Source organism: Pogona vitticeps, chromosome 2, assembly GCF_051106095.1.
Source record: "Pogona vitticeps strain Pit_001003342236 chromosome 2, PviZW2.1, whole genome shotgun sequence".
Taxonomy (NCBI): domain Eukaryota; kingdom Metazoa; phylum Chordata; class Lepidosauria; order Squamata; family Agamidae; genus Pogona; species Pogona vitticeps.
In genome coordinates, this window is record NC_135784.1 from 286830655 (window position 1) to 286850666 (window position 20012).

At 40.3% G+C, this 20012-nt stretch overlaps 1 protein-coding gene across 1 annotated transcript in view; it reads left to right on the forward strand.

The window, feature by feature from the left end:
• The window catches only part of LOC110073884 (chondroitin sulfate proteoglycan 4), a 38828-nt gene extending 19685 nt beyond the window's left edge, over window positions 1-19143 (forward strand). Inside the window, exons 6-10 of the mRNA XM_072992767.2 lie at window positions 2725-2923; window positions 4232-4363; window positions 8552-8724; window positions 10955-11138; window positions 12040-19143. Coding sequence (XP_072848868.2) covers window positions 2725-2923; window positions 4232-4363; window positions 8552-8724; window positions 10955-11138; window positions 12040-14096 — 2745 coding nt within the window. The 3' untranslated portion in view covers window positions 14097-19143. The remainder of the gene's footprint in view (window positions 1-2724; window positions 2924-4231; window positions 4364-8551; window positions 8725-10954; window positions 11139-12039) is intronic.
• Window positions 19144-20012: the final 869 nt, after the last annotated feature.

Genomic DNA, 20012 nt, shown 5'->3' on the forward strand with positions numbered 1-20012 from the left:
GGCTTCCTCCGATGTCGGAGGAAGCCTTTTGAAAGCTCCAAAGGCAGGGAGGAAGGGCAGGAAATTTGAACTTCCCGCCCTTTCTCCCTGCCTTTTGAGTTCGTAACTCGACCTGCGTTCGCAAGTAGGGTCTGCTACTTGCGATGAGATCGGGTTTGTAACCCGAAACGTTCGCAACTCGGGCCGTTCGTAAGTCACTGTATTGCGAAGTTGCTAAATTTCAAATAACCCTTTTGATTTACTTCCTGTTGTGTGAATTATACCACAAAAAGACTGAGGCACCTTGCTGTTCTCACACACTTCTTTATTTTAAGTGTCTTGGTGTACATGATGAATGCATTTTATCCTATCAGAATCTCTACCTTATATTAGCTACTGCCTCTGATGCCTCTTTACTACAGTATATACATCCATAGTCACGCCTGTCTTTTTTTAAAAGCAATCTCAGAAATTAAATTATATATTGTACTTATTGCATAGCCTGTAGTTTGGCTATGATAACTGGATTGCAGGCTTGTAGAAGGAGATTAGCTGCAGATTGCTGGGGGTGAGATTTTTCTTTTGCACGCAGTGTGCAGCAAAGGTGTGCAGAATTCAGCAAGATATGGAAAAAGAGAAGGAGGAGTTTTTCCTCCCTCTCTCATAATACTGACACCCAGGATAATCCATTGAACTTGCAAGTGGCAGATTCACGAGAGATAAAAGGATTCTCCCCACCTCCGTGGCTCTGAGCTATATGGCAGAAGGAGTATTTTTCAGTCATAATATGACTGAAGAATAAAGCGATAAGCCTCCCCTCACCAGGCTCAGTTGACTGTCACTTAATAGACTTCAAAGTGAAGTAGGAAGATCAAATAATCAAGTTAAAGCCATTGAAATAGGCCTTTTCTTCTCAAAAATAATCTAGTTATCTCAACATTTAAATTTATATTTAATTTTACCTATATTTCATGAATGCCCATAATTTTACATTGTGCAGTGCTTTGATACAAATAAAGAAAGATAGACTGTGCCCAAAGGAAGGAATTCTACCCGCCCGTCCCCTATAAAAAGATGTAGCTACTCACTTTGCAAAAAGCACAAAGTGTAGTTTAACCCGAAGGAACATTTTAGCTGGCCTTCTCATGCAAAGAGTTGTTCAAACAAGGCTTCTTGCACCAGCAGTCTAGCATTGGAAGAGCAAATCTGAGGAGGAGTAGAGCAAAATTGGGTTCTGGTATGTTACCTGGATCTGGTCCCCTGTTATTGTGAGGGAATGGATAGAGCAGAACAGTCTTCCTCCTTTTTGTTCATGTTTTTCAAACTGTAAAGACTCAATACAATATTTTACAACCTTTCTCCACAGCTAGTTTTTCTCCTGCTGTGCATAGAATTTGCCCCTAGTTATTTATAGAGCAGGCCACTCTCTTCTGATTTCTTTTCAACATGTTCGGCATTCTTTTTTGCTATTCTAAAACAAACTGGGGACCAGTTGTTCTTGGATTACAACCCTCCTCATCCCTCCGCCACAAGCTATCCTGGCTTAGCTGATGGAATCCACTTGGAGGGTCACCATCTCCAAGCCAGCTAGTCCAGTGATTGGGGACATGGAAGTTATTTTTCGTTTGGCATTTTCTCTTACCTTTTTCTGGAGGGGAAATAGTCAAGAGACCACGATTCTATAATACTGGAAAGAAGAAGACAAGAATAATGTAATGAGATGAACTCTGAGTTTCCATGACAGAATTGGAATGAAACCTTGGTCTTGTGAGCCATGGCCCATTACTCTATCCACTACTCCACACTAGATACTTAGGGATGAGTAAAAGAGTAGAGTGAAATTTGGAATGGTAGACATGCAAAAATAATTATATAAAAAGATGTCAAAACTCTGTCAATAGCTCTGTTCATGAAGAGTGTTCACGTGTGGAAGCAATGCACAAGTGCGTGGGGTAGAATGAGGTTTGGAAATGGGATAAGCAAGAATTGCACAGTTAGGACAACACACTGGCATGGGAGTAATAACTGAATGCTTTTAAAGGCATTCTGTGTGACTAACTCAGGAGGCGTGTACGTAGCTGTCTCATCTCAGTGCCCATTTGCTCAATAATGGCAGTGTTGCATTGAAGTCTTGAACTGAGACTGATCAGTGGTTCAAAAACACAAGCAATAAAGGGTGAAACTGAGGCTCATACGCAGCATCCCACAGACTGTGTCAGGATTTCTGGGAGTTGCAGTCAAAGATTCCAAGGTTGGGATCCACTGCTGTCCATCAAAAGCTCTGGAAAGGGTTTCCATAAGACACAATTGATCTGACAGCACATGATGAGGAGGACGATTACCAGAAATGGATTCTGTCGTCTGTTTTAGTGAGAAAACGGGCGACCGCAAACTTTGTTCTTTTCAGTACCTTAATTTCAGTGGTCATTTTTTTCTGAAGAAAAATTGCTGATTCTGTTGTTAAACAGCTAGAAGTAGGGGAAAAAACCCTTATGGATCTACTGTAAATTGCGCAGACTCCTACTTTTAGCTCTCTGATCTACCCCTGTTCTAAAATGTAATGCCTTGGATCCTTTTAAGAAGAAAGACAGGCTAAAAATATTTTAAATAAATACATGTGATCAATAATTGCTTCATCCACCTGTTTTATTTGCAAATCTGCAGTATATAATTTACCGGTTTCATATATGCAGAATCATTTGGTGTAATATTTCCTTTTCCTTTTTTTAATTTTTTTTCTTCAAGGTCTGGGTGGGTTCTGTCACTGAAATAACCACAAACGATCTCTGTACAGAAGATAAGGATTCCTCACCTGAAAAGCTCTTCTATTCTGTTTCGCCTCCCAATAATGGTCACTTGGCTCTCAAGTCTTCTCCAAACAAAAACATCCTTAACTTTACCCAAGCGCATATCAATAGAGGACAGTTGGTCTTTGTCCATAGTGGTATGTCCCTCTCTCCGTGGAATATTCTCACCAGAATTATCGGGTTTTAGTTCTATTTAGGATCTTGGTTTAAGGGTCAAGTTAGATATGACACCGAGCTCCTCTGACTTTGGTTTCTCAAAAACTGCTGCAGGAAGATCAGACTTGGATGGGGGCATAGGTTTCAGCAATTAGCGCTATGCTGATTCCCTGACTCACTCTCACTGCGCCTACCCCAGGTGAGACGATCTGCACCAGAAGAAAGCTGTTAAAGTGATTAGATTTGGACTACTGTGAGCAAATCTGATCAAAAAGGACATTGTAGAGCTGGAAGACTGGCTGGTTAGCTCAGTGGTTTATGTTTGTGGTTGCAGAGCTAGAAATTGGAAGTTAGAAATTTCTCCACTGTGCCTCCAAGGGAGAAGAGCCAGCTTGTGTGGCCTTGGGCAAGCTGCACTATCCCTGGTGCTCCCATAAGAAGGGAGCGGTAAATCACTTCTGTGTACAGTTGCGCCCCGCTTTACGATTACCCCGCATTACAACGAATCTGCTTCATGACGACGTTTTTGCGATCGCTTTTGCAATTGCAAAACGATGGCCTAAATAGGGTTTTTTTTTCGCTTTGCGATGATCGGTTCCCTGCTTTAGGAATCAATTCTTCGCAAAACAATGGTTTTTAACAGCTGATCTTTGCTGGATGGTGAGTTTTTAGCCCATTGGAATGCATTTAAAGGTTTTCAATGCGTTTCAATGGGCTTTTTATTTTCGCTTTATGATGTTTTCGCTTAACAGCAATTTTCCTGGAATGGATTATCGCCGTTAAGCGAGGCACCACTGTATTCTTTAGCTAGAAAATCCTGGAAACGATCGCCATAAGTTGGAATTGACTTGACAGTACACAGGGAAAAAAGCAACTAAAATAATCAGGTGGCAGGAACAACTGCAGGGAAGATTACAGGATGAGGGGCTAGAACAGATTTTTTTGTTGGAGCCCTTAAGCTTGGAAAAGCGTAATCAGAACATGAATAGGGCCATGTAAATTAATACATACTATGGAGAAAGCAGACCAGAACATAGGATCATCTAATGAAGCTCAATGGTGGAAAAATCAAAAGGGATAAAAGGAAACAGTTTTTCTCACAGGGAATAATTAAACTATGAAATTTGCTACAGTAAGATGTAATGATTGTCATGGTAGGAAAATAGATGGTCTGTGTTGAAGTCAGATTTACAGAATTTTACCTATTTTTCCTACTTTCTAACTTAAAACTGTAAAACATTTCTGAGTAAATGAGGTCCTTAAGGAATGCTATATCTGTCTTCGTTTAGGAGCAATGTCTGGAGGCTTCAATTTCCAGGTTACAGATGGTTTGAACTTTGCACCTCGACAAATTTTTAGCATTACGGCTCGAACTCTGGTTATTAAGTTAGAAAACAACAATGGACTAGAAGTCTTTCCAGGTAAGGGTGTGTATATTTGATATTTCAAAAGTCAAATAAACGGAATCCAGAACTTGGAAGAGCTCTGGGTTACCTTGATTAAGAGCACTGAGTAGCCATATTGATTAGAGACCTTTGGGAGATAACATTTAAAGAAATTATCTGACTTCTGAACAGATCAAATGTAGAATAGATTATCTGTTCAGTATCTACTTGTTCTTTTGTGAGGGAAGAAAGATTGTTTGTGTCTCATCAAGATGGAGTTCTCATGGTCTAGTTTATTTGACTCTTGGCCAGTAGCAATTATGGTAATATAACGGACTATTCATTCAGAGCAAGTAGTGCTTCTTTCCAATTACAGTGGTGCCTCGCAAGACGATTGCCTCGCGGGACGATTAATCTGCAAGACGATGGGTTTTTGCGATCGCTGTTGCGCTTCGCAAGACGGTTTTTCCTATGGACGATTTTCACAAGACGATGTTTGTGTCTATGCTTCGCAAGATGGTTTTTTTTAAGATCGATGCTTCGCAAGATGTTTTTCCCACATTGGAATGCATTATATAGATTTCAATGCATTCCAATGGGGAATCACATTTCGCAAGACGATGTTTCTATGGATAATTTTCGCAAGATGACGATTTTTTTCCCATTGGAACACATTAAATAAATTCAGTTCATTCCAATGGGGAACCGTGTTTCGCAAGATGATGTTTTCTCAACACACCGATTTTTGCGGAACGAATTAACATCGTCTTGCAAGGCACCACTGTAAAGAGGTTTGGATTGTGGGTAGCATGGTTGATAGTTCCATTTTGAGAGGCGTACTCTGCTAAGAAGCAATGGATCCTTTTCTATTATTGGGGCTGGCCCTATTATTAGGCAGAGTTGTACAGTACATTTGCCTGAGACAGGAATTGCTGGCAGGCAGTAGAAAACTATTGGGAGGAGAAAGCTAGGTGCTGTGCAGCCTGCTCTGTGCCCTCTACGTTAGCATGATTAATGTTGAGAATAGGTGCATCTGCCAGTTCAGTTTGCTTTTGTACAAGAAGCAGGGATGTGAATTTTACTGCTTCTTACTTGTGGAGAAGAACTGAGGAAAATTCCATATTTTCTTCGGGCAGCAGGATTTCTCTGCATGAGATTTTTTACCATCCAGGAAATCTCATTGAAAATCATGTGGAATTTCTTGCAAGTTTTGTGGTCATTTTTTCTGAAAGACATACCAAGTTGTATGAGATTATAACGTTTCTGTGTAGAATGGCGCCTTTCCTATGCATGGTTCAACAGAAAAAGTCATGAAGCTGTGCAGAGTTTTGCCATCTCTTGAGCCCAACAGGAACAAACTAACAAAAATAAAGAGGAAAAATGAGTCTGGGAAATTTTCCTGGGAGTTGCATGGCAAGATTTGAAAAACTACTGAGAAACAACCCCTATTCTGCAACAAGAATGTTGGTCACATCCCTAGTATGAAAAAGCTTGGTGCTCCATCTCGTTTCTTTATCTTGAAAATGCCTTGGGCTTGACTGTTACAGATCATAAAAATTTGACACAAGAGGTGTATGAAAAATTGATTGGCACATAAAAAAACACATGTTTCTAGCATCTGGATTTTAGTATGGTTCCAAAATACGCACATTACTAACTTTGGTGAGATTATTTAACAGAAAAAGGAAGAGAGCAATTATTCAATCTGAGTAATGTGCTCCTCATGTGATGGATTTTTTTTGTCCAGACTGCTGTGCAAGATAGCTTTGGGAACGTTCTTTTAAAGGAGTTTTTTTAAACAATAAGTCAAAGATAATTATAAGCAAACAATATCCAGTGCGTTCTTGATAGAGGAGGAGTTGTGCTTCTTGCCAGCTATCCCACATTAAAGAAGTAATTTTTCTTTGAGGCCCGCAAGGCCTGCAATAACAGCTGAGATGTTTTCTTTCCCTTTGAGGCAGAACTTTCTTGCGTGATTTCTGATAATTAGACTGGCCCACTGGTTTCCTTGAACTCTTTGGGCTTTCTTGTGGTCTTTGTTAAAAAAGGAAAATCTTATTCAGAATTATTGAAACAATAGCTCATCATTAAGTCTGCATGAAATTTTCTACTGAAGCTATTGATCTGGGTTGCGCAGGTAAAATGCAGAGCTGTCTACCCTTAGTGGCAATGGAAGCATGGCATGCAGGACTGGCCCAAGATACTTTGCTACCTGCGGCAGATCTGTAAATGGCACTTGCCACCTTCTTCTAGGTGTGTAGTGTAAGATGTAGTGTAAGACCAGATCAATGGAAGAAGAAGATGCCACAGACATCTCCACCCAATCCTGATAGAAGAAATACAGTAACAAATAATTGTGAATTTGCTGCCCCGAGGCATTCACCTCTCTTGGTGATTCAGTGAGGTGTAAGGCAATCACATCACTCTGTGATTCCGTGTGATACAGGCAGAAGGTGAACCTGACACATTCTCCATGCGGACAGGACTTCCTCAGATGTTCACAGAGGGTTCTTTGAATGTCAGCCATGGACTGTTCTGAAGGCCTAGCTGTCTGAGATGATACCCTTTCACAAATACTCATTTGCGAATTTTGGAGATTTGAGGCAAAATGTCCTACTAATACCTGACCAAGGTGGTAAAATTCCAACAACCACAGATTATTTAACCGCCTTTTGCTGCCCTTCCATAACCACCTGACATCTGATGCCTAATATGGCCACTTCATTCTGAACAATGGGAGGGTCAGCCCTGATAGGGTATATCAAAATGGATGGCTCCCAATACACCGTTCAGAAAGTATTGCATACCTATTCCATCATTTCCTCCTGAATTGGCATTTTTTGTGGAGAGGGGGGAAATGTTGAAAAACATAGGAGAGCTACAAGTGGAAACATTTCTGAATGAGAAGAGTTAGTTGCGCAGTAAAACCTTCTGTAGCACACAAGAGCCCTAACGGCCAAATCACATGCTTAGAGAAATGCAGCTTTTGTGCTATTAGTCTTTTCTCCCCAGCAAAGTTTGTTGATGTGTTGAACTATTTTGAGCTGTTTATTGTTTGTGATCAACAAAACCTTTGCACTGTTTTCTTATGCATGACTCTGGAATAAGGTATGAAAAGGAAGCTGCTGTTTACATTCCAGGGATAATCACCACACTTATTACTTCTTTAAATGCATTCTCACAATTATGCCTTTTTCACCACTTGAGGGAGCATTCCTTCTAAAAATGGATTGCCCTAGGTTTGTGCTCTGATCATAAGATCCATAAAAACCATAGTAATGCTGACACTGTTAAAACTCAGTGCTCAGTGCTAGATCCACAATAATTTGCATTACATATTTTTTTCTACCTACAAAAGGTCATGGTCCCGTTCTGATAGCACAGTATATTCTAAATGACGACAGTGCTGTTAGTGCCTGTTATCTTGCTGTTAAATTGTCAAGATCTGTGCTCAAATTCTATAAAATAAATCACGACATGGCGTAATATATCACGTGTTGTTGTCCATCTGAAATTGCATTTACCTAATTGTCAGACCTGTGAAGGACTAGATGATTTTATTGTGTCCTGATGCATAAAAACAGAATTCAAAGAGTGAGATCTTTCTTTTTCACATGACTTTGTCTTTCTTTGTTCATGTCAGAACCACTACAGTACAATTAATAAAAATATCTGATGTTTTTTGCCCAATAATGGGCAACATTAAGAACAGTCTGACAGATAACTGCAAGTCTTCTGTGGTACATATTGAGGGGCATAGACTATCTGCTGTAGGTATGAATTTGCCTGCTTTCTCCACACTTGCAAAGGAATATGTCAATGTACAAACCTCATTTTCTTAGGTTCACTTTTGTGTTGTAGATGTAGACAGGCACAACAATTAACTTTTACTTTTGTATGAGAATACTGCTGGTTGTGGTATGTAGTGGCAGTTCAGTGTTTTACAGCCCTTCTGTTCTTTGTGCATACTTTTACTTTAAAGTGCTTAATGCTGTGATCTTACATATATTTATTAGAGAACAAGTCCCACTGCTTGCAGTGGAAATTATCTTTGAACGAAAATGTTTAACATTGTATGTACAGCAAATGAATGACCTGAATATGGTGGTGCAAGTTAAGCAACGATATCCTTAGGGTCAGAACGAAGAAGGCAGGAGAACAAATGTGTCCACTTGGGTCATCGTGACGTTAATGCAACTCTGTCCTCTTATCATTATTACTCAGGTTCTAGAAAGATAATTACTTCCCATAATCTGAAAGCCACCACCAATGATGTGATTGAGAACGGAAACAGAACAATATTTTTTACAGTTACAAAGTCTCCAAACCTTGGAAGACTCATCAGTGTTCTCTCTGAGAACAGAACACAGGAAATTTCAAGTTTTACACAATCAATGGTAAGAGCCTGTTTTACTATGGGCGTTGGTAACTTGCCTTTATTACACAACGTAACTTCATGGTTTATTCTTTCTTCCTCAAGCTTCTTGCAAGGGAATATGACAGAATGTAAGGATAAAAGTTCTTACACTTTGCCTTTGAGAAGTATGTGCAAGGGTTTGCCATGGGCAACATTATACAGCATGCTGTACACACAATATAAAGAGTGGGTTTGGCTTGTGTCAACATTTACTAACCTAAGAAAGAGGCAGGAGTGGAGGATCACGGAAACATCTTAGCAGATATATCAAAGTAGATTTGTATTCTGAACATATAACCATACTTTGCTTAAGCGTTAAGGTGTGCACTTTTAAAAAAGAGCATCCACTGTCGTTCTCACAAGGTTACCACCACCCCTGCTTTTTTATAGGTGGTTGTATTAAACATAGCTATAAAGGCATTATAGGTCTGCTGATTGTGTGACTTGACCTTTGATCAAAAAGTATTTATTCATAATTTGCCTGAGCATTTCAGCCTTCTATGAATGCAAGGTTGTTGTGAGGGTAATTGAGATAACAGCATGGTTACGTCATATTAATCTCAGTGTGTAATCATTCACATTCATGTGACCTTTCCCTTCAGGCAAGCTTTTCTTTAATGACTGGTGGTCTGAGAGGATTTTTAAATGGACTGTTGTGTTCTGTTGTTTTGAATATGTTTTAGTATTGATTTTATTTACCATTTAAAGTATAATACTTGTTTGGTTCTTTTCAGATATTTGTATACGTATGGTTTTAATTTTTAACTATTGTCTTTTTAATTATGTAAGCCGCCTTGGGTCCTTTTGAAGGAGAAAGGCAGGGCTAAAATACTTTAAATAAATAATTATGATGTCCTAATCTGGGAATAAAACGGGATCCAAGATGGTTATTCCACTGCTGGAATTGTTTCTGATAGCAGAATGAAAAGGAAAGCAATTCCTATTTCTACTACCTTCACCAGTGTGTGCTCAGCACCAGCTCTGCAAGGCTGCGAAATTCCCCAGAACAGCTTTGGAGAGTGCACAGAGGGCTACAGGGAGGAGAAGAAAAGAAGGGAAGACCTGTCTGTTGTGCTAAAGATGGCTGGGAGGTATTCTCCCAGGATGTGCTAAATTGCGAGTTGAGAAAGGGAGGGGAAATGGAAATGTAGAAGCACAGCCTGAAGCCTGTCTTTGTTTATTAATGCAAGATACATTCATCCAAACTGGGCCAATGTATATAATGTGCTTTAAACATTCTAAAGCACAATATAAATGCTAATTTTCTTTACTTACTTTATTAGATTTTTACCCTGCGCCCCCCCCCCCCCGACAAAATCTACTCGGGGCGGCTTACACACATGATAAAACATAATATATCAAATATCCTAAAAAATCATTTAAAACGTCATAATTTTAACTTATTTTAGATCATTGCCAAGATGAAATAATTTAAAAGAAAGAATAAAGAACAGGTATTGACTGGAGGGAAGGCCTGCCTAAAGAGCCAAGTTTTTAAGTGGCTTTTAAAAATACCCAACGAGGGTGCCAGACAGATTTATTTTGGGAGACTGTTCCATAGCCGAGGGGCCACTGCCGAGAAGGCCCGGTTTCTTCTTTCTTTCTTTCCAGGCCTCTCTCTAATTATTATTGTTGTTTCTAAATTGAATGCAAACACAGTTTTCTTCCCCACCATCAACTCTTATAATCATCTGCCCTTTATTTCCTCTTACATCACCTTTGCAGAATCCTATTGCAGGAAGTAGAAAGAATTTTTCATGTGCATTGCAGTACCTGGTTGTTAATCCTGTTATGGTTTATAAACATTTCAAAGCTTAAAGCAGAAGATAAAACCACACAGTGAATATCCAAAATGTTTCCTTGTCCTTTGTCATTAATATGTTAATAACTTCAGGATTCTATGTTAAAATATGTTCTTATGTTGCTTATTAAAGCACCGTTTGAATTGATCTTCATATCCATGGGATCATCTCTGCAAATCAGTGAATGTGTTAACTATTTTGAACTTAAATCTCTTGAATCACACACCAATTTAAGGTTTCTGTGGTCATGGAGTTCAGTTACCACAACACTTTTGTAGGATTATGGGTTTTAACCCTGAGCTTTGGCCAGATTCTGTGTATGAAGTAATTCTTTTCTACAGGCCAAAGATTAAGCTGAAACTCATTAAACTGAAACCTGAGTGTTCATTTCTCTTCTCCTTTGGACAGGTGGATGAAGAGATGGTGATTTATGAACATGCAAATAAGGAAACAGTAGATTGGGACACTCAGGATTATTTTACCTTTTCTGTATCCTCTCTGCCAGCCTTTCTGGGTCCTCAGGTGTTTCACATTAATATATCATATGGAATTAAAGGGCATGATCGAAGCAGCCAGCTGCTTGCAAACACAGGTAAGGCAGATAGATGTTTTCCTGTTATATTTGCACCCCAACATTTCTCAAAGGAGTTCCATCTGTTATTATTCCTTTTAATACAACCCTGCGAGGTCATTTATGCAGAGAGGGAGTGACCTGTCAGGGGCATTTTAGAACTGTGCAGGGGTTGGAATCTACCTTTCCCTAGTCCAGTTCCACATTTATTCCTGCCCCCATACAACATATTATCTGTGTTCTTTATTTTTCAGTTGCAACTTCTTTATACAAACATAGAAAAAGAGTTGGCCTCTCCCTAACTCCAATGGTGAAGCAGGTGTTTTCATAAATGTCTTTCCCTGCATTTCCTGCAACAAGGTTTGCTGTGTTTTTGCCCACACCTTTATCCTTTTTTTCTGGTTTCAATTCAGAAAACACTGTACAAGTTAACCCACTTCCAACGTGCCTAGAAACCCACAGATCCTGCCCTGGATAAATAGAACTCCAGGGCGAAGGCTCTGGTCCTCTCCTTCTTACAGAATAATGTCCTCCATCTCCTACAGCTAGCCCTACCTTTAGGCAGAGTGAGGTAGTTGCTACAGACAGCACATACTGGAGGGGAAGCAGCTGCCACCCTTCTTACTGTTCTCTCTGAGTCACTGTAGCTAGCCTCCTCTGTGTCTCTTGCCCTAGCTGGCTGCTCTCAGGTACCCAAGGAGATGTTTGTCCATTGCCAGTGCTGAAGCGAGATTCAGCTACGAATATAATCAACATCTGAATATGTAATGGGGCAACAGCTTGTTGTTTACCCCAGGCAGTGAAATATCTTGGATCAGTCCTCTGATTTTTTTTTCCTGAATCGTGGCCTGTTGTTTGTGACAGTTAATTCCTTTATAATACCTTGGGCTTCCTTGTTTGTTTGTTTGTTTGTTTTTGTCAGGTGCTGTTGTCCAGGAAGGAGGCAAAGTTGTAATTGACAAAACTAACCTAGATGGTTCAAATTTGCTCTTGAAATTGCCTGAGGCACAGCGTTCTGCCTTTGAAGTATGGTTTCAAGTCATCTGTTTACCCCAGCATGGGAGAATTGTTGTGGGAGAAAGGAATATTACAATAGAGAAGCCTAATTTTTCTCAATACATCATTAACAAATACGGAATCACCTATGTGCATGATGACTCTGAATCACTCACTGATCAGTTTCTTTTTGCTGTGTGGTTAAACCAGAAGAGCAAGTCTTCAACAAAACCCGATTCTGGTGTTTTAGAGGAGTCATTTAATATCACTGTAGTACCAGTGAATGACCAGCCCCCAGAATTAAAGACAAAGGCACTCCATTTGACTGTTTTACAAAGAGATACTGTAGTTCTAGGACCAGAAAATTTGAAAGTAGAAGACTTAGATAACATGCCTGAAGACATCAAATACACTATTATAAATGATCCTCAAAATGGTTTCTTCGCACTAGGAACTCATCTCGGTGAGCCCATCAAAGAGTTTACTCAGGCTGATGTTGATGATGGCAGAGTCTGGTTTGTACAAGATGGAAGTGCTTTGTCTGGAATTTTTTACTTCAGTGTGACAGATGGAAAACACCGTCCACTGTACAAAGTCTTTAGCCTTGAAGTGACACCCACTTCTGTCACCTTGGTCAACCTGACAGGAGTGATACTTCCGCAGGGACAGAGCACTGTTGCTATTACAAACGCACAGCTTTCAGCAACAACAAATGGGAAAAACGCTGTGATTGAATTTGAAGTAACACAACCCCTCAAATATGGGAGTTTAATAATTGGCAGTGAACCGGTAACTAGATTTCGACAAGCAGATGTAGATGGAGGAAGGCTGTGGTATTGTATGACAGACCTCACTGGGGTTGGAGATACAGTGGAGTTTGTAGTGTTCACGTTGGACAGTAACCTAACCGGACAGGTTATGAATATCACAGTGGAACCACTTGTGCAAATGGGGCTCAATGTGAGCATTCCAAATAGAGTGGCTTACAAACTGAAAGGCAGGGACTTGAATGCGACCGAGTTGGCAAACCTGACGAACAGCAACCCTACATTTGAAGTGATTGTACCTCCAGTGTATGGAAGACTCTTCCAGACGCCCTTAAGCTTTGATAAAAGTGAAAGCTTAAATGTGTTCACACAGAGCGACCTTGACAATGGTGCTGTGTTTCTTGAAGCAGATGCCAATATGACATCCGTTGACCTAGTGAATGATTCCTTCACATTTATTCTCAGAGCAGAAGGCGTGCAGCCTGCTGTAGGTCAATTTTACTATGTCATAGTGCCACATGAACCTTCATTCGGCCAGATGTTTCCTTCTGAAGTACCCCTCATAAGCAGTGCAAATGTTTTAAAAAGTTCTACCATTGCAACAGATGAACCTCTTTTTCCTCCAGAGAGATACCCCTACACTGAAACACCAGCACAGACCCACTGGCACAACCAAAATCACTGGGTGCATCAGAATGACAGAGAAATGATGTTGAATGAGAAAATTGCAAGAGGCAGATCTGCATGGGCCGAAACTACAGTAAAAACAAGTTCCAGAAGCAGTTGGGATCGGAGCCTGCGTAACAGTAACTGGCTGTTCATCATTATACCAATTTCCTCTGTGGCTGCTTTAATCATTATAACTGCCATTGCTATTTGCGTCTTCCTGATGTGTCACAAGCCAAAGAAAGCCCAATCTCTCATTGTAGAACAGACACCAGCGACTCCCAGCAGCCCAAGCTTTTCTCCAGAGAGGAGCGTAACTGTTCCTACTGTCACAGTGACACCCCTTGCGAAAGCCGCGGGCAAAACAACTGCCTTCCCATTCATGGCTCTCAGACGGGAGCAGTTTCACCCTGTGCCTGTTGCTTCAGCTCTGGTTCCTCGAGTTCCAGAAGGTCTTCTGCAAAGCACCTGGTCCAAACCTGACCGAGAAATGATCCAACGTTGCCGTACCACCAACCCAGCCTTAAAACACAGTCAGTACTGGGTATAGCAGGGTGGTAATGCCTAGGAGCCAGGGACCACATGTGCCTCCGGACCCAGAGGGCAAATGGACTTCTGTGCTCCCCTCCCGCAAATGTATGACTTTCAGTCATTTTGGTTCATGAAAAAAGCTTCCAAAGGCCTAAAATTGTGGTGGTGTTGGGGAGCTATTAAAACTATTCCCTTTCCGAAGATATGGAAAGTGTTTTACATCATGAAGAAAAAGAAAAGTGGAATGTGGGGAGAAAGAAAATGGGGAGATATGGGGGAGGGGCACAGTTTGCCCAGTCCTGGTGTATAGTTTGGCATTATAGTTGCTGATAAATGTGTGAACTACTCTCTTATTGGGTGGGTCCTTCTGCCATTTCTTTATTTTGAGTTAGAAGCGGCTTTCTCAGATATTTGCATAAGCAAAAGACGAGCAGGTCAATCAGAATGAGCTTTTATCAAGACCATCAAAGTCCAATTATGGTGCTCACTGTACAGACCAAATAATTAGGATAAGACATAGTGACCCCTGTGCCAAGTTTTGCTCTCGGTAGCAGCACTGTGACAAGATCTAAAATGCACTCATTCTGCAACATGGTGTTCCTTTGCTTGGAGCAGCTGCTGTTTCCACACATAGCATATTAAGGAGCTCTTATAGAGGCATAAGTAATCTTAGCATTGCAGAGCTGGATCCAGCCCCTGTCAGGGAGTCACAGTGGGGAAGTGAACTCCCAACACAGCCAGAGACCTAAACCACCCCGCTGTCCAGCAGTTCTGGTGTAGGAGTAGCCAGAGATAGAGAAGAGGATGGGCGTATGCTCTCTCAAAGGCAACATTTCCATTTGGAAGTCATTGCAATGGAATTCAGGGGTGGTAATGGTCTGAGCTGTGGGTGTACAGCTCACCTTGAGGTGGTGAGGTGGAGTGCAGCTGTGTCCTCCACCGGCCAGCACTGATCAGTTTGCAGTTGATATGCACTGGCATCCGACATGATGTAATGGTTGATGTGCTGAAACCGGGTTGTAAAAACCCAGATATAAGCCTTGACTGAGGACTTAGTGAGTGTCCTTTGGCCAGTCATAGTCCCTCAGCTTGATCTATGTCATTGGTTGTAAGGATAAAATGGAGAGAGGCATGCCATATTTCTTTAGTTCACTAGAAGGGAGACAGAATAGAAATGTAACTAATAAAAAAGCTATGGAAAGTTACTGGGGCATGTGTGTGGCTGTAGTAAACTACTAGTTAAACAGACACCTCACTAATCTTACAAGTGTCACCATTAGAGATGGGCACAAACTTCTGCTTTGGTGATTCATGCCAGTTAGTCCTTCGGATGAACAGGTGCTTGGGGCTTCCCAGCTCTGCTTCCTCCAGTGGGCGGCCACTCAGAGGTAGCATCTCAGCTTGCCTACACCACCTTCTCCGGGCACTGCCTCTGAGCGGGCATCCCACAAGAGAAGGCAGAGCCGGGAAGAGAGTTCATCCAAAAATGAACCAGCACGAATTGCTGAATGGAGGTTCGTACCCATCTCTAGTCACTATGAGTTGCAAATGACTTGATAGCACATAGCAGCAACAAGGAATAGCAATAATGGGCTGCCAGACCCATTCTAACCCTTTTCAGGGTTTCATATGTGTAGAGTACTCCAAAGTGGTTTAGCATTCCCTTCTTCTGGGGTCCCTCTGGGACTGTGCAGCTTGCCAAAGGTTACACAGGCTTACTGTTTTCCTGGGACACACTCTGGGGAATCAAACTCTCAACCTCTACTCACAGAGCTAACCAGCCAGTAACAAATAAATAGGTAAATGAATTAACTTTACTTCCTACATGCTCTGTGTAAACATGCTGCTGTAGCAAAGACTCATGAAATTGAGGAAACTGCAAAAAAATTGAGGTTGATACTGGATACTTAGCCAGTGAGTTACTTAGGACTGTGTATTTTAGGAGGCCTCAGACCTGTCCTGAAACCAAGTAGGGAGCTGGTGTTATAAGTCATTATCCAGTGATTGAGAAGCTTCCAAGCTAGTGCCTTACTAATGTACCATGAAATTACTAAAGCTCTGTTTATACTTTGTGTCTGCACATATGGGGTATACAGCTATGTGCACTGGCCCCAGTGGCCTGGTGGGTACCACATCTAGCTCTGTACTCCATATTTGCTTCTGTTTATCTGATTATATACCGCCCCATAGTGCTTAAAGCACTTTCTGGAATTTAATTTAATTATGCAGGCTACTGATGCCCCCTCCCTCCCCCGTGTACTCATTTTACCAACCTTGGAAGGTTGGGTCAACCTTGAGCCAGTTACCTGAATCTGCTGGGATCGAACCAGGTCATGAGTAGAGTTTTCACTGCAGTACAGCTGTTTAACCACTGTGCCACAAGGCTGTTTAAGGAAAACACTTTATGTGAACAGGAAGGTCTGGAAAAGGTTTCATTGTGCATTGGACAATGGTGTTATAATTCTGAATTACTCTGTGGTGGCATATTCCATTCTGTATATTGTGGGCTATATTTTAAAGATTAGAGTTTCATAATTATGCAATTTATAGCTTTAAAACTATATTCCGTTAAGTTTTATTACTTGATGTAGGAATGTGTTATGTGTTTCTATGTAAGACTTTTTAAAAAAGCCTTTTGTCGGTAATTTTAGATCTTATTTCAAATTATGAGTTAACTTGATTTCAAGAAGATGTGGCTGTTTTCCCCAGATACTGGGCAAGGTGCTAATCTCTACCACATTATTTTGACTTGTGCACAGTTTAAAGGCAAATGTTAAGACAAACAAAGCTGAGATTATTTTGACACATAGTTGTCAGGGTCAGTGAGCAAGAAGTCCATTCTTTTCTTGGAACAGTTGAAATGAATAGCATTGGAAACTTGCTACTACGAGCATTATCTTGTTTGTGGCCTTATCATCAGAACCTATAAGACTTGCATATTAAGCTGAATGTTGTTTTAAAAGACAAGCTTCAGCCTCTCATCCATATGGAATATCTGTATGGCTGCCGGCCAGTCTACAGAATTATCTTTATGGTTTTGTCTAGAGAAGCATATTCTCTTATGTATTGACAAGCTAGGGCCAAAATTCTGGCTGACTTGCATAAATAGAATTGATTCGTGTGGAAATTAGTAGGTTCAACAGAAGTTTTGTTAAACAGAGGGGATAAATTGCTGGATCACGGCATTTGTTAGTTCATGGGAAGCTGCCTTCTACTCTGTCAGACCAACTCAGAGTTTCAGGCAGGATTTTTCTGAGTTCTACTAAAGATTCTGTGGTATGAACTGAAGGCCTCTCATACAAGTACTACCCAGAGCTGGCATTGTATAGTTTCCAAAACTCAGTCGAGATCAGGTATGTTCAGGGTGGTATGGTGGTAGTGAGTTGACAGCATTAGACATTTATTCTTCAGACTGCTAAAGGAAATCAGTGTGAACCTGAGAAAGAAATGCACTGTGAACTAGTTTTATAGCCTATCACACCTTTTCAGAATCCAATGTTGTAGTGGAGGCAGGGCTTACAGACTCAAAGGCCCAGGACTTTTCCAGTAGCAGGGTCTGTGACATCATCTACTGCCCTTGCCCCCTGCAAGATAGGTCCTGTAATCTCACTAGTTGGGGGACAAATGAGTTTTCCTAGGAACAGTTTATTATAATTTGATGCATTTCAGGGAGGATTGGTCTTGAAAGAGTCATTAAGATTTCACAAAAAAACCCACTCTGTATTTGATGATATGGATCAGTACAGCTGCTTGCATTTTTGGATGCTCCTTATGGGGAAGGGTGGTTATGGGGATTGAACATGAATGAATATTTGCGCTTCCAAATTTACTTCAGTACTACTGACAGAAGTATTAGCCACAAGCTTTATCATAGGTATTCCTTGTCAAATGCTTGCCAGACTCAGGTTGTGTTAGAAAGGTAACAACAACAAGAAGTTTATTGATTTCCCTTCCATTGTGAGCTGCCAGATAACCTACTTTGCTGTTCGGGTATTGTAGTGTGTTTCATTTGGTGGAGCAAAGGCTCTGAGAGACTGTCTTCATTCATTCTTAAAATGCCACAGAAGATTTTGCAGAACTATCAGCACACGTTTCACTTCAGTTGGTCGAAATTTCACAGTTGCAAACCTCTGGGTATCCTTGTTAAGGAAAACAGTTTCATCCTGGAAAATTGTTCTTTTAAGAGTTCAGATGAAGGGTCCAATCCTCTTTTCACTTTGAGACAAGGATAAAACATGTAGCAGTTTAAAAAACCTATGCATTCAGTTTCTTTAATTTTTAGCTCACAAATTTATATACCACCTTTACATTTTTATACAGTTTTCTTAAAATACTTGTTTTCCCCTCAAATAATATAACAATAATAATCAAAATTATTTTTAAAACATCAGCTGGAATCCTATTAGTATAAGATTTATGTAATTTGCTGTAGCTAATTTATTAGGTGTTGCGACACATCTGGATTGTGTGATCATACGTATGTGTGAGCAGGCATGTGTATTTATTCATTTTAACTTCTCAAATACACACATCAGTCTTCTGATAAGCTAAATATCAGCACCTGCAAAGGACGGGGTTGTTTTCAATTAGTCTTACTTGATAGTTATCATCCACAAATTCAGATACCTGGATCCATACATGGCACTAGCTGGCATTGGGGCTGATACCATTTTAACTTTTGTTAAAGTGGGGTGGCCCCTGTCATCATCATGAGATATAACTTGTTGGAGATAGGGATAAGTATTGTTTCAAGAAATGATTACAACTGTCTCTACAACTCAAAGCAAAATTCCTCAGTTTTGTATTCCACTGTACTTCAACTGCTAAAAGTGAAGCTTATGAAATGAATGGCCTCTAACAAGCTTTCACAAGTTGGATTGTGTTCCTAATGTTTTTACTTTCTGAATATTTTTGATCGGAATTTTTATATAGCTCTTGCTTTCTAAACACTGCTTAACTACAACACTGAATTGTAATAATAAAGCTTTTTAAAACTGTATTTTATATCAGAAGAATGTTGGTTGCTAAACTTTTATAAGAAATAAAACAGTAATGTGGAAATTGGACTTGATTCTGTTGCAGTATGTGTTTGTCCTATTGATATTTTATGTACACTAGAATCTAGTGAGGCTTTTGGTATCTATCATATATTATCCCATGTCCATGTTACTGCATATAGTCTAAATTCAGGCTGAGTGCTTATATATGAGCATATTATATTCTTATTTTTTTATTTACATTATTTATATCCTACCAGCAGCTTAAAACATAAAACAACAGATTTTAGAACACTATATAAATATATTTTTAAAAATCAAGCATATAATAAGCTTAAAAATCAACTTTAAAAACAATCTTAACCTCCCAGTAAGTGCGGAAGAGATCTGTTATGTCCTTGACATTTCATTTTCTTGTTGCTCCTTATTCCTCTGTTGTTATTGCTGCACTGGCAAGTTAGAATCCTCAAGATATTTTACCTTTATTTACCTGGAATTTAGTGGAACTCTGAAAAAGCTGTGTCTGAGTTGAAATTGAGAAAAGGCAGCTCTGAATCCCCATGCTAGCTCCCAAGGCCATTGATGGCCATCAGCCTTTTTTGCCTCATTTTTTTCTAGCAAAGAAAAAAAGAATGAATTGTCATTCTCAGAGCCCAGTAGAGTAGAATCCCCTGCTAGAGGTCAATGGGTCCTTAGAGTAGAATCCGCTGTTTAAATGGGTCAGAGGTCACTGCACCATTTACACTTTTGTTTTAATGTACATTTTTTTTTCAAAGATAGAAATGGGCTTCAACCCATTTTGAGCTTGTTTTCTTGTCATTGGTTGGTATTTTGGGTGGCTATGGTATTCCCTCTATGGGGTTAAAAAAAAGTCGACATTGGACCCACCAGAGCTATCCACCCCTGGCCTTGGTAGCCACACATAGAATTGTGCTGTC